General features: G+C 47.1%; 1 protein-coding gene across 1 annotated transcript in view; it reads right to left on the reverse strand.

Annotated features, from left to right (window-relative positions):
- myo15ab (myosin XVAb) overlaps nucleotides 1–14,130 on the reverse strand; it is a 49,735-nt gene that overhangs the window by 14,615 nt on the left and 20,990 nt on the right. The window contains 19 exon segments of the mRNA XM_061770344.1: nucleotides 300–553; nucleotides 1,008–1,126; nucleotides 1,540–1,655; nucleotides 1,765–1,840; nucleotides 2,204–2,263; nucleotides 2,405–2,520; nucleotides 2,593–2,710; nucleotides 3,220–3,313; nucleotides 3,424–3,484; nucleotides 3,996–4,079; nucleotides 4,155–4,245; nucleotides 5,693–6,036; nucleotides 6,113–6,197; nucleotides 10,120–10,284; nucleotides 10,358–10,431; nucleotides 10,506–10,585; nucleotides 10,895–11,086; nucleotides 11,196–11,268; nucleotides 12,916–13,094. Of these exon segments, the coding sequence (XP_061626328.1) occupies nucleotides 300–553; nucleotides 1,008–1,126; nucleotides 1,540–1,655; nucleotides 1,765–1,840; nucleotides 2,204–2,263; nucleotides 2,405–2,520; nucleotides 2,593–2,710; nucleotides 3,220–3,313; nucleotides 3,424–3,484; nucleotides 3,996–4,079; nucleotides 4,155–4,245; nucleotides 5,693–6,036; nucleotides 6,113–6,197; nucleotides 10,120–10,284; nucleotides 10,358–10,431; nucleotides 10,506–10,585; nucleotides 10,895–11,086; nucleotides 11,196–11,268; nucleotides 12,916–13,094 (2,381 nt within the window).

Here is a 14,130-nt window from a genome sequence, read left to right on the forward strand (position 1 = left end):
CCGCAGAGTTTGAAGGGCAACGCAAAATTGTGTAACTCACACGATTTGTATGGAGTGTTTATGTCTTTACCGTGGTGAAGAAGTGAAGCGTATTTCAATGGTCCACCACCATTTGGTCCGTCACTCAGGATTGATTGGCTTTACCATACTTTTTAAAAATAGGACTTTAAGCATGGCTGTTTCAGCATTTAGCCATACACAGTAAAAGCAAAGCAAGGCGGCATAAAAAAAAATTGCTAAATTCGATTTCAAGTGTCTTGACCATTACTGATCTTATGATACGAAAGTAACCCAATCACCTTTGTCCAGGCCGTCCAGCACCTGTAGTCTGATGACATCGCCCTTGTGGAAGTTGAGCACGCCACGCCGGTTGGCGACAAAGTTGCGCTCCGCGATCACGTACTCAGAATCCTTCTTCATCTCGCCGATAAAGGTGTCCACCAGGTGCTTCGCCTGCGGCGCCTTGGCCGAGAACAGGATCAGCTTCTCGTTGCTCAGGTTGAATTCCAGCATGTTCTCAGAGGGGACGGTCACAAACAGGATGTCTGCGTAACTGAGACAGTCACACTTGTGAGTGACAATTTGGCGTCAGAAGACGAATGAGAGAGATTGTGCATCCTCCAACCTTGATCAACCTTACAAAAGGTCTATTCAATTGATTGTTTTCAGGGTAAAACGAAATGGGCATCGACATTTGCTGTTAGAAGTGGGATTCCACAAGTGATTTGTCTGCTGCTGAGGGACAGGGATTGAGCATCCTCCAACCCCCATCAGCCTTAAGAGAGGTGATTACAATGAAGTGCTTGGTTTTTTTTTTTCCCGTTCAAAACATTGGGGAATCAAATTTTGGTGTCAGAAGGGGGAGTCAAAGACTGTTTATAACAAAAAATGCATCGCGGATGTCAAAGTGCCTTTTGGGCAGGGCTATTTAAAAAAACAAAAAACAAAAGTTTGATCTTGGGTTAAATAAAGAAATCCCATTTTGGTAAAAGCAGAAGGATCCATACGTGTATGCTCTCAGGACTCTGAAGTAGTCTGGAGCTGCGGCGCTGCTTTTCACCGTCTTTAACAGCTTGATGCCGCCTTGTGACACCGACAACACCTGCACTCCTGTTCCCGCGCTACCCTGCACACACACACACACACACGCATGCGCATACACCACAAATGAGGGGAATTAACCCTCAACGACCGCAGGCCTATCCACTTTTCCATCGCGGAACACCGTAGTGAGTGAGTGTTTAAATCGGAATTCGCTTTAGTCCAATCAGTACAGCGTCCGGTTTCTATTTTCAACCGACCTTAAAACTGTTCTACGTCATTCTGAAAGGCAATTTGGCAGACCCTACTCAAATCAATTCATGTAGTGCAACTACCGATAGCTGGATTCCAATCAGTATATCGTCAAATTTCGATTCAGCAGTCGAGCAACTGCTCTTTTTCACCAACCCTCAAAGTATTTTTGAAGGAATATCTGTCAGGTATATTCTATATTTTTTTTGAAATTCCAATCTTTTCCTGACTTAAAGGGACCCTCACTGATGCCGGGAAGAGTCGGGAGAAGTAGATTTCCCAGGTGTCCCTAGCGGCCGTGATGATGGTTTTCTTCACGTGTTCCTGTACCGGATCGGTGTTCTGCTGCACCCCGTGTTCGTCTGTGAGTCACGCGCACACACGCACACGCACACGCACAGTGAAAGGGTCACAAGTGTGTCCTTTTAGTAAGTGTGTGTAAAATGTGCGTGGGAAGAAGAGAGGGACTACCAAAGAGAGCTTTCATCTGCTGCCTTTCATCCCGACGGATGCGGACGCACGCCTCCGACAGGGTGTCGTTGATGATCTGCGGAGGAGCGCACAAATTAAGCACGCCGCCTTTCATCTGCCACATCGTTGGTGACGACACACCGGGACCCGGAAGAAGCGTATAAAACAATATTTGGAGATCGTTAGTCAAAAATCAAGAGTGTATTTAGTGAGATGTCACAATGGTTCGTTCGGCGAGCAGGAGGAAATGTACACAGTTGTTTTGCTTTTTCTTTGGCTTCTTTCCAAAACAAGGAGCAGTCTTTGAGTTTGAAGTTTTGAAGGCATCTTGGAATGTTGCGTTTTTAAGGTGACTAAGTCGCTTTAAGTCTTTTGAGTGCGGCGTTCTGAAGTTGACTAAGCCTCTTTGCGTGTCTTTGAGTGTTATGTTTTGCGTCACCTGTTTGAAAATGAGGTCCAACACCAGCGGATGATTGAAGCTGTCTTTGGGATAGAACACCTGCAAAACAGAGAATCACAATACACCATGAGATGTCATCGCGATATTTTGCTTGTATTGTGTTACACAAATTGTATCCATGCTTCTATCGAAGAGGAGGGTTGAAATGAAATGCAGGTTTAATCGTGCGTGCGCATGCACCTCTTTCCGAAGGTAGAGTTTCCAGGGAACGTTGGTGTAGGTGTAGTGTTCCTGGTTGGTCCTCTGGTGCACTTTGGTCCGGATGCTCTGCGTTTCCACCGGGAGCTCTCGAGAAACTACGCCAAACACGAATACGAGTCACGCTCTTGTATGTTGAAACTTTAGGGTGTGGTTGGGGGTGTCAGGACCTGGTGGAGGTACCGGCACCGGACGATGAGGAGCTTTCCTCTTTGTGTTCTTGGTAGGCTGGAAGGTGCTTTCCTTCATGGCAGATGCAGAGGGCGGGGGGACCGGGGGATGCTTGGGCTAAACGCACATGAACATGTTTTCAGGTGGCAGCGCTTCACTTATTCTGACGCTTAAGCACCTTTGAGTGTCGTTGAGTGTTGAGCAAACATCTTTAACAGCCGCTTTGAAAGTGTGTTTTATCTTTGTCGAAAGAAGTCTGCGCTGAGTTTCAAATTTGAGTGTTTTGCCTGCGTCTCTAAGGTGAACGGGGTGCCGGTGGAGGAAATGAACGATCGTTGGACGGGATCGAGATCGAAGAGGTCTGCGGACATGTTTAAGGCGCCACAGCGTCATTCGGTGTCTTTGAGTGTTGAGTTTTCAAGGCCAGCAATCATCTCGATGTTTTGAAGGCAAATGAGTGTGTTTGAGTGTCTTGAGATGTTGAGTTTTGAAGGCAACTAAGCATCTTTGAGTGACTTTGAGCGCTACGTTTTCAAGGCGACTAATTGAGTTTTGAAGGCAACTACCGGTAAGTGTTGGATTTTGAGTGTGTGTCAGTATCGGTGCGTGTGCGTGTGTATTCACACCTGTGGAGCAGGAGGGTTGTCCATCTGCGGTTTTAAGATCCGCAAAGCTTCATCACGAGGCGTTTGCTTCTTCTTAAATTTACCCTCTGGTCTCCTAAATGATAAATACACCACAAACACGACATTGTAACTGCACATCCTTATGTCATTGTTACACTATAATAATGACGACAACAAGAAAAACGATAATGATAATGTTGTCACCTTTTTTCAGGTGGCAGTGGCTCCACCAAGGGAGGTGGAGAGTTGTACCGCCGAATAATTTCTTGAGAAAAAATAAACAACGGTCACAACGCAGTGGATTTAATCCATGCATCCATTTTCGACAGCGCTTATTCTCACGAGGGTCGCGGTTACGCAGGAGCCCGGGGTACGACCTCAACTGGTTGCCAACCAATCGCAGGGCACATAGAAACAAACACTCACATTCACACCTACGGGCAATTTCGAATCTTCAATTAACCGACCATGCATGTTTTGGGATGTGGGCGGAAACCGGAGTACCCGGGGAAATCCCACGCAGGCACGGGGGGGGGGGGGAACATGCAAACTCCACAAAGGCGAGGCCAAATTTGAACCCGGGTCCTCAGAACTGGGAGGCGGATGTGCTAACCGGTCGCCCATCGTGCCGCCATTGGATTTAATACCTACATTTTGAATGAGCTATTGTTAAAAAAATGATAGTTACTAGTTACTACTACTCATAGTTAAACAATACTTTTCAAGTCTATGTACAAATATTTCTCAAAAATTAAATTAAAAAATGTTTTTTTTACCTTGAATATCCTGACTGGGCACAATCTGCTCAGAGTACTTCACCGCTTCGCCAGCAGGGGGGGCAGGAGACAGCGCCACTGGGGCTACACACGCGCGCACGCAACTTCTTTGTTATTTCAAATTTAAGAACAGACTTCAGGCGTCAACTGGTGTCTTACCCAAATTTTGGGCGGGTTTGTCCTTGTTGATGGGAATTCCAGGGGCTCTCCTCCGAGGACCGCTATCCTTTTTATTGTCACGAGACGCAGCCTGAGCAGCAAAACATTTCATTGGCTCATTATTGCAAATATTACATCATTCAAACTATCAGGAGCAACTTTTGTTGCAAAAATAGCAATATGAAAAAGACAATGTGGCATATTGTATTAGAATCCATGTAATGTTAACCCGATAAGCTGTACAGAGAATGATGGATGGATGCAAGGAATTTAGAAAATGTAATAGATTTTTGAGGGAGAGCAGAACATTTAACATTTAAGTGTTTGAGTGTTGTCTAAAAGAAGATGACAAATATTTGAGTGTTGGGATTTGAAAGCGGCGGCACGGTCTTACATCGGTCAGAGCGTCAGCCTCACAGTTCCGAGGACCCGGGTTCGATCCCCGGCCCCGCCCGTGTGGAGTTTGCATGTTCTCCGCGTACCTGCGTGGCTTTTCCGCTTTCCTCCCACATCCCCAAAACATGCGCGTTCATTGAAAACTCTAAATTGCACGTAGGTGTGACTGTGAGTGCGAATGGTTGTTTGTTTGCGATTGGCTGGCGACCAGTTGAGGGTGTACCCCGCCTCCCGCCCGACGACAGCCGGGATAGGCCCCAGCACGCCCGCCACCCGCGTGAGGAGAAGCGGCTCAGGAAATGGATGGATGGATGGATGGATGCATTTCAAAGCAGGTAAGTCTGGTGGGTTTTTAAGGTGACTAAGAATCTTTGAGTTTTTTCTTTCGAAGGCGACCAAGTGTCTTTGAGTGTCTTCGATAATTGAGTTTTGAAGTGGCTGAGAGTCTTTGACTGTGAACTTTCATAGGCAACTAAGCATCTTTGATTCAAGTGGGGAATTTTTTTAGGCGACTCAGCAGGTTTGAGTGTTGATTTTGAGGTTAATAAGCATCTTTGAGAGTCAGGTTTTTCAGGTGATTCAGCATCTTTGAATGTTTTGAAGTGTGACTGACTATCTTTGAATGTTGAGTTTTGAGTACTACTAAGCCTTTTTAAGCATTGACTTTCTAAGGCAACAAAGCATCTGAGTGTCTTTGGGTGTTAACTTTTTCAGTTGACTAAACATCTGTCTCTGAGTGTTATGTTTCCAAGGCGACCAAGTATCTGAGTGTTGACTTTTTACAGTAACTCGGCAACTGAGTGTCTTTGAGTGTTAAGTGGTCTAAGACGACTGTGTGTTTTTAAATGTTGCCTTTTTATGGCGATAAGACATCTTTGAGGATTTTTGACGGCAACTAAGCGTCTCAGTGTTAATTTTTGAGTCTTTGAGTGTTGACTTTTGAAGGAGGAAAGCATCTTTGACCGTCTTTGAGTGCTGACCTTTGAAGGCCACCTAGCATCAAACTGTCTTTGTGTCTTACGTTTTCAAGGTGACTAGGTGTCTTTTAGTGCAGATGTTCTAGGGCAGCTTGGGATCTGAGTGTCTTTGAGTGTTATGTTTTCAAGGCGACTAATTGTCTTTCAGTGTCTCGATGCAGCAACCTGTTCATTAGCCTGCGGCGGCGAGGTGGATCTGCTCCTGTTGATTTGGGCGTCGCCCGTCTGAGGGTCCGGCTCGGGCTCCGACGTCGGAGGGTAAGGACCAGATGCCGGGCCCGCGGTGGCATAGGGAGACGGTGTGAAGTTGGCATACGGGCTGGGCGGGATGTTGGCATAGGGACTTGGGGGAATGTCGGTGGCGTATGGGCTCGGAGGGTGCTGGAGTAGGGTGCCGGCGGGAGGGCTCATGACGGGAGAGGTCCGGGCGATCGACAGGGCGTCTGTCACGGGGGCCACGGTGGCAACGGGAAGTGACATCACACCTCCCACGGGCAGGACTCGTACGGCTGCAGGACACACAAACGTTTGTGTCACGCACGGTTTCCATTGTATGTGTGTGGTGTTTTTTCGAGGGGGTCTGACCGCCAGGTGGAGGCGGTGGGCCACCCGAAGGTCCTTGGTCTTGCCATCCGACTCCTCCACGGCCCTTCGCAGCTGGATCCGCTCCCTATCAGGATCCACAAACATTGGTTCCAGTCAGTTATGTTGTCCCTGCTAAGTGAAGACAAATATACAATAAAACAAATCAAATAAAACTAATTCTAAAAACGAATAGAAAACAAAAACAAAAAACAGTCACTTGTGGAGTTGTGTTGTTCCTGCCCAGTGAGGAAAAATGCGAATAAAATCAAATCAAAACATTTAAAAATGGGGTGTGACAACATTGGTTACAGTCCCGGAAATGTAGTTCTGTGTGAAAAACATACACAAAAATATGAAAAGAAAAATACAGATCAAACTAAAATAGAAATAAATGTAAGATAAAAAAGAAATAAGCAATACATTATTCATTGATTTATTCATTTTCCACAGCGCTTACCCTCAATAGGGTCGCGGGCGTGCTGGAGCCTATCCCAGCTATCTTCGGGTCAGAGGCGGGGTAAACCCTGAACTGGTCGCCAGCCAATCGCAGGGCACATACAAACAAACAACCATTCGCACTCACAGTCACGCCTACGGGCAATATAGAGTCCTCAGTTAACCTACCACAGATGTTTTTGGGATGTGGGAGGAAAGCGGTTTACCCAGAGAAAACCCAGACGGCACGGGGAGAACATGCGATGCCGGATTTGAACCCGGAACCTCAGAACTGTGAGGCGGATGTGCTAACCAGTCAGCCTCATCTCGGAAGCACGGTGGAGGTAATGTCATGGCTTGGGCTTGCTTGGCTGCTTCTGGAACGGGCTCACTCGTCTTTATTGATGATGTAACTCATGATGAATCTTGAAGTCTACAAAACCATTTTGTCAGGCAATTTACGGAAAAATGCATCCAGACTAATCGGGAGAAGAAGACAATGACCCAAAACACAACAAAGGACTTCATCAGGGGAAAAAGTGGAAGCTCTTAGACTGGCCAAGTCAATCACCGGACCTTAACCCCATAGAGCATGCATTTCTTTTACCTCCTGAAGAGGAGACTGAAGGGAAACCCCCCCAAGAAACAAACAAGAACTGAAAGAGGCTGCACTAAAGGCCTGGAAAAGCATTTCAAATGAAGAATGCAACAGTCTGGTGAAGTCAATGTGTCGCAGGCTTGATGCAATTATTGCAGGTAAGGGTGATGCCACCAAATACTACATTTTATTCACAGTTAATTTCATCATGTCTGTTCCAATACCTTTGGAGGAGACTGTAGTGTAGGTAACCAGTAAAGTAGATTAGTAGGTCGGACAAGCGAATAGGTATTCATGGGTCGGTGGTTTATGAGTCAGTACACGGGTAACCAAACGCCAGGTGTATTTGAAAATCAATGATGTTCTTGCTTTACATGAACGAATGGGCCCAGAAAGCTAGCAGATCACTGAAATTGAACATGACTTGACCACCATCGGTTCGGCATCATTTCAAATCAATAGCAGTATAGTCGTGAAGTCGATGGGCACGGATCAGGGTGGGAGCGCTCACCGTGAATGTGTTGCCGTGGTCTCCGAACACAGCGCGGTGAATAAAACATGGTCGGATGTACTTGAGGGAAAGCTTTGCCGTGAATAATGAAAGACGCTAAAATGCAAGTGCTGTACTGTTGGGAATTCACACCGGCCTTGTGGACTTTGTGCATGCCGAAAACGCTTACATTCATCGTGTTTGTTTAAGAACCACGTATTCGTAACCACCCCGCTAATTAACTTAAGTTAACAACCAACCAACTAGTTTGTGTGTCATCAAGGTGAGAAACATAAAAATCAATCAAACAATCAATCAATTAAACAAACAAAAACTAACTAACAACTGTGTATATATATCAAAGCACATAGTAGTAGTGTGTGCGCGTCCGGCCTTAATCAGGAGAGTGTCAGTTCCCGACTGGTAAGCGGACCCGAACCAGTGAAATCACAGTGGCCATCTGGTGCTTGTGCCAGTTACCGTAACTGGGTAACGTAATCGGGGCAACAGAGCTCTGTCCGACACATCTGATACACGCTAATTCCTGTCAACTACATCCAATAGCGAGTGAACGGCGGAGACCACAGTGCAGTTCCGGTTTGGATTTTGAAGCTAAGTGTCCTTAGCGTCTGATTGTCTCGAGTGTCGAGTTTTGAAGCCGATTAAGCATCTTTGCGTCTCTGAGTATTGTGTTTTCAAAACACCCTTCCATCAAAATCCAATTTTGTTCCTACCGTTTGCATCTCGGTCCAACCGGTCAACTGATGACGCCGTCTCCGCGGCCCCCCACTCTGCCCTCACGCACCTGGACTCTAAGGACTCATGTGTCAGAATGCTGTTCATAGACTTCAGCTCAGCATTCAATACCATCATCCCTAAACAACTGACCTACAAACTGGACCAGCTGGGGCTCAACACTTAGATGTGCAACTGGCTGCTGGACTTTCTGACAGGGAGACCGCAGGCAGTGCGGGTCGGCAGCAACACATCCAGCACCATCACTCTGAAGCCCCTCCTCTTCACCCTGCTGACCTATGACTGCACAGCGACATGCAGCGCCAACCTCTTCATCAAGTTTCCAGACGACACAACTGTGGTGGGTCTCGTGAGCAACGGGGACGAGACAGACGACAGGAGTGAGGTGAGCCGCCTGGCCGGGTGGTGCATGGACAACAATCTCTCCCTGACGTGGAAAAAAACCAAGGAGATTGTTGTGGACTTAAGGAGAGCGCACTCCCAGCATGTTCCCCTGATCATCAACGGTGCTGCGGTGGAGAGGGTGCGCAGCACCAAGTTCCTGGGAGTGCACATCACCGAGGAGCTCTCCTGGACCAGCGACACCTCATCGTTGGCCAGGAAAGCTCACCAGCATCTCTAATTCCTGCGCAAGATGAGAAGAGCCAGAGCACCGACCCCTCATCATGTGGTCGTCCTACGGAGGGACCACGGAGAGCGTCTTGACCAACTGCATCCCTGTGCGGTACGGAGCCTGCACCGCATCCTGCCGCAAGCCTCTCCATCGCATAGTGAGGGCAGCTGAGAGGATCATCGGAACCTCTCTTCCCTCCCTGCAGGACGTTTACAGCACCCGCCTCACCCGCGGAGCCCTCCGCATAGCGGGATGCCACCCGTCTGTCACACAGCCGCTTCAGTCTGCTGCCATCAGGCAGGAGACTGCAGAGTCTGCGGGCCAGGACTAGCCGACTTAAAGACAGTTTTATTCAGGAATCTGACCTCTTTGCCCGCTTTGCCCCTTCCACCTCTTCTGTCCTCTGCCCACCTGAACGCTGAACTCACACTCACACGATACACGCACACACACATTCAGACCAGACTCAGGGTCGCACCGGCCACTTTAACAGCATTGGGATTTTGTCATGTAATTTATAAATGTCTTATTTGCCTTGGTTCTCTGACCTTGACGATGTTGCACACATCACCCGACCTATGATATTTGCACATTCAATGAATACTTTGAATACTGTTTTTACTACAGTTTACTTAGCTTTTATATTGATGTTATTATTTGTACTTGTCTTTTTGCAGAACCGCGGGCCCTTGAGTTACGCATATTGAAGAATTAAAAATAAAAGTAGCTTGCAAAATACAATAAACGGCATTAGGTTTGCAAAACGACCGGACCAGATTTGCATGCGTTTGTGATGGCGATAAATCGTAATTATTCAAGTAGCCACCAACTCAACTCAGCTGGACAGCAACACAATATTTCCGGGTTTTAGGCGGGCGGGTCATAGGCGCACACCGAGCCAAACAAATCAAGTCTGTAAAGTATACCTACAGTACGTTGTGTTTACAACAACACTTAACTATAATAATATAATAATATAACTGCGGATGAAATAGCGAAGCCTGCGGTCATTGTCACCAAGATGCACGCGAGCAATGAATTTGATGTTTAAGTGAATGGGAGCAGAGGACGAGACTAGCCTAAATATCTCCCCCTCTCTTTTTATTTCCACCCACCTCCCATTTCAGCTCATGTTCCCTACTAGTCGTCCAACAATCTAACGAACGCTTGGTGAATTCTGCTTCACAATGATTGTAAGATCCCATCGAAGGATCCGTGGGGTCACTTGGAATGCTTCTCTGCCGCAAGCCACGAGACGCCGTGATATCACCGAGGACCATCTTTAAATTAAGAATAGCTTATTTACATATCAAATACCAATGAGAAATCAAGCCGTCTCAAATGCCGACTCACCGCGCTCCCGTCGGACAGCACGGGCTCAAAGAGGCTGTCCAAATAGCCATCCGTCCCTCGATGAGGCTCCGGGTCTGAGGAGATGACATCTGCTCCCATCAAACAGGACCGCACCTGTGTGCGAGCGTGCGGCTGTTGAAACACTCACCCTGGCTAGCGAAGTGATCGCGGGCGATGTGGGCCGACGATAGGGCGTCGTCGTTGCCGTCAAAGCAGCCGCCCAGCAGACTTCCACGCAAACAAATGAGACTTTTCTCAATTCACGTAAAATAACAAAAAGTAGACCTAAAATTCAACGCCTTTTTGTATAAAAATGGTCAGAAAAGATCATTGTGCCATACAACCATCCAACTAGCTTTTGTGTATTGGTGCTGACAGACTACCTAACAAAAAATGAACCAACCAACCAACCAACTTACCTCAAATGTATTGAACAAAAAGTTCAAACATTAAAAAAGCTACAACTAACCAACCGACCAACTAACCAACCCAATTGGTCTCATGCATTGATATGTACTGTATGTGTGTGTCTTTTACATGCTGGCATTGGCTCGTACGCGTCCCGGTTCCTGCGACGAGATAATGAAGTAGCTGCCGTTCTTGGGGAATCGGGCGGGCAGCTCCAGGTCCGACATCAGGTCCAGGACATAGTCCGAGCCCTCAAGCTCCACCCACTGTGCTGACTCCTTGAGCAGCACCGACCAGCCTCGACGGCCCTCCGTCACACCCCTGACGACATGCATACTAGGTTCATTTGCATAAAATGACACATTATTTCCGACTAACTAACGTTAACTTCCCGACTGATTATTGACCGACCTATAATTTTGTCTCTTACCTGTGATGCAAGATGTCATTGGCCATGTTCTCCCCTGTAGTCCAAGAGTGCACGGGACACAGGACAGACACACCTGAGAGGGGGCACGCAAGGAGAACCATGATTCATTCCTTCATTTTCCATACCGCTTACCCACACAAGGGTCACGGGCGTGCTGAAGCCTAGCCCGGCCGTCTTTGGGTGAGAGGCAGGGTACGCCCCGAACCGGTCGCAGAGCACATATACATAAACAATCATTCACACTCACGTTCACACCTACGGGCAATTTAGAGTCCTCAATCAAACTAGCAGGCATGGTTTTGGGGATGCGGGAGGAAAGCGGAGTGCCCGGAGAAAAGCCACGCAGGCACGGCGCGGAGAACATGCAAAGTCCACACAGGCGAAGCTGGGGATTGAACCCCGGTCCTCAGAACTGTGAGGCAGATGTGCTAACCAGTCATCCAGCTTACTGTCTAGAACAATTGCTGTAATGTAATTATGCTGGTGAACTCACTAAAACAACGAACTAACTAACTGATGAAACCACCAAACTCCTTACCATAATTGTGCTCGATGACCACCTAACCAACTAATTACCCAACCCAAAAAAGGAGCTACTTTGCAACCATGCAAACCAACTAACTAACTAACTAACCAACCCACCAGCCAGACAAACCACTCAACTAGTTTGTACATAATCTTAGTGACCATACAACGAAAGGTCAAATCAAACCTCAATTGTGTTGAACAAAAAGATGAATCCTAGATAGCGTACATCAAATGTAAGGCTGTTAACAGTAGGGTGCAGGATCTCGGTGTCAGTGTACTGTAAATTGTGACACATGACTAACGAATGAGTTTGACAATACCCTTTTCCATATAGCACACCATGTTTCGGGGGAAATGATTCCTCTCTGTCACATCCTGTTTTCTTTTGTCCTCTACTGGTTGTTATTTCTTCGGGTTTCAGTTTCTTAGAGGTGATTGGCGGGCAGAGACTCCTGCGTCGCACCTGCCAGCCATCGACATCGGCGGAAGAAGTTGCCGAGTTATCGTTCATTACGTGTCTCCGTCGTCATTTGCCTACGTTTTTTTAGTATCTCGTGCATTCTCGCGTTTCATGCTCTCCTGCAAGTAGTACCTGTGGTCTTCTGCATTTTGGTAAGTATTTATGGGTTTTCTGTTCGTCTTTTCTTACTCAGCCTTGTGTAGGTTTTTGAAATTTTGTTAATCCTCTTGTACTCCAACTTCCTCCCGTGACACTCCGTCCACGACTTTTAGTTTGTTCTTCTGGTTACTTAGTTTTCCACGTCGACCTTTCGTCGCGGTGCTTTTTGTTGTCTGCATACTCATGCTTGCCTGCATCTTTATCCGTCCATTTTCTTTACCGCTTATGCCCACTAGGGTCGCGGGCTGCTGGAGCCTATCCCGGCTATCATCGGGCGAGAAGCGGGGCGCACCCTGAACCGGTCGCCAGCCAATCGCAGGTCACACAGAAACAAGCAAGCATTCGCACTCACATTCACCCCCTACGGGCAATTTCGAGTCTTCAATCAACCTAGCACGCATGTTTTGGGGATGTGGGAGGAAAGCGGAGTGCCCGGCCGGTTGTGGTGTTCAACTCATTTGCGTGTTTATGCAGTCGTGACACAGACTGTATGTAGAGTAGATGTGGTTCTTTTGTGTGTGTTACAAATGCTCCCACGGCAGTAGGAAATGGTCTCGTTTTGTGGGCAAGTACCATCAGAGCAGTGCACATGGAGTAGGGTGCGCGCTCTCTTGCGGTTGGCGGTCCACTCCAGCAGACATGGCGGGTAGGCGCGCGTGTACTCGGGCCCGCCGCTGCGCCGCCGCATGCCCCGCAGTAGAGCGTGCTGACACACAGAGTCGTAGCCCTCGGGCCCGTGGTCTGACACAAACCTGCGAAAGGCGCACACAACTCATTGGAAAAACAAACAACACGTTACATTCGATCTGAATTCATTAACATTCGGTTAATGAGGCGCTTCATTTGTTAGTGGGTTGGTTAGGTGGGGTCAGTTAACACAATTACTGTCGAAATGATTAACTTTGTTGGTTTGGTGGTCAGTTAGCACAAATACATAAACTATAGTTATTGGTTCCTTGTATGGTTGGATGATTAGTTTTCTATGAACTAATTAGTTTGTTAGAAACCATATATCTGACAATAATAAGCGGTGAGTTTTAGCAATGTGAAATTGTAAACAATAGTTAGTTAGTTAATTGTTGTTAATTAGTTGAATGTTAGTTGATATACTTAGGTGGCAAGTTTGCTCATGATCACAGTTACTGTATGTAAAACTAGTTAGTTAGTTAGGGGTCAGTGAGCATGATTATGATCTAGTTATTTGTATTATTTAAGCTAATTAGAAATAACAACCAGTCAGTTAGCACATCTGCCTCACAGTTCTGGGGACCGGGGTTCAAATCCCGGCCCCGCCTGTGTGGAGTTTGCATGTTCTCCCCGTGCCTGCGTGGGTGGCTTTTCTCCGGGCGCACTCCGCTTTCCTCCCACATCCCCAAAACATGCGTGGGAGGTTGATTGAAGACTCGAAATTGCCCGTAGGTGTGAATGTGAGTGCGACTGCTTGTTTGTTTCTATGTGCCATGCGATTAGTTGGTGACCGGTTCAGGGTGTACCCCGCCTCCAGCAGCCCCGCGACCCTTGTGAGGAGAAGCGGTAAAGAAAATGGAAGGATGGATAGTTTATAATGAACTAATCAACCCAATATAATTGACCAACTAACTAACTAACTCACTAACTGCATAGGTGGTGAGTTAGTGTGGTTTTGTTAACACTAAATAGTTAGTAAGCTGGCTAATTGGTTGTCTGTATGGTTGGTTGGTAGTTGGGTAAAACCAGTTAGCTGATTAACACAAATTGAAGTCAATTGGTTGGTGGGTTGGCATGTCCAAGCAAGCTATTGTTTGGCTT

The sequence above is a fragment of the Phyllopteryx taeniolatus genome, chromosome 4, assembly GCF_024500385.1.
Source record: "Phyllopteryx taeniolatus isolate TA_2022b chromosome 4, UOR_Ptae_1.2, whole genome shotgun sequence".
Classification (NCBI taxonomy): domain Eukaryota; kingdom Metazoa; phylum Chordata; class Actinopteri; order Syngnathiformes; family Syngnathidae; genus Phyllopteryx; species Phyllopteryx taeniolatus.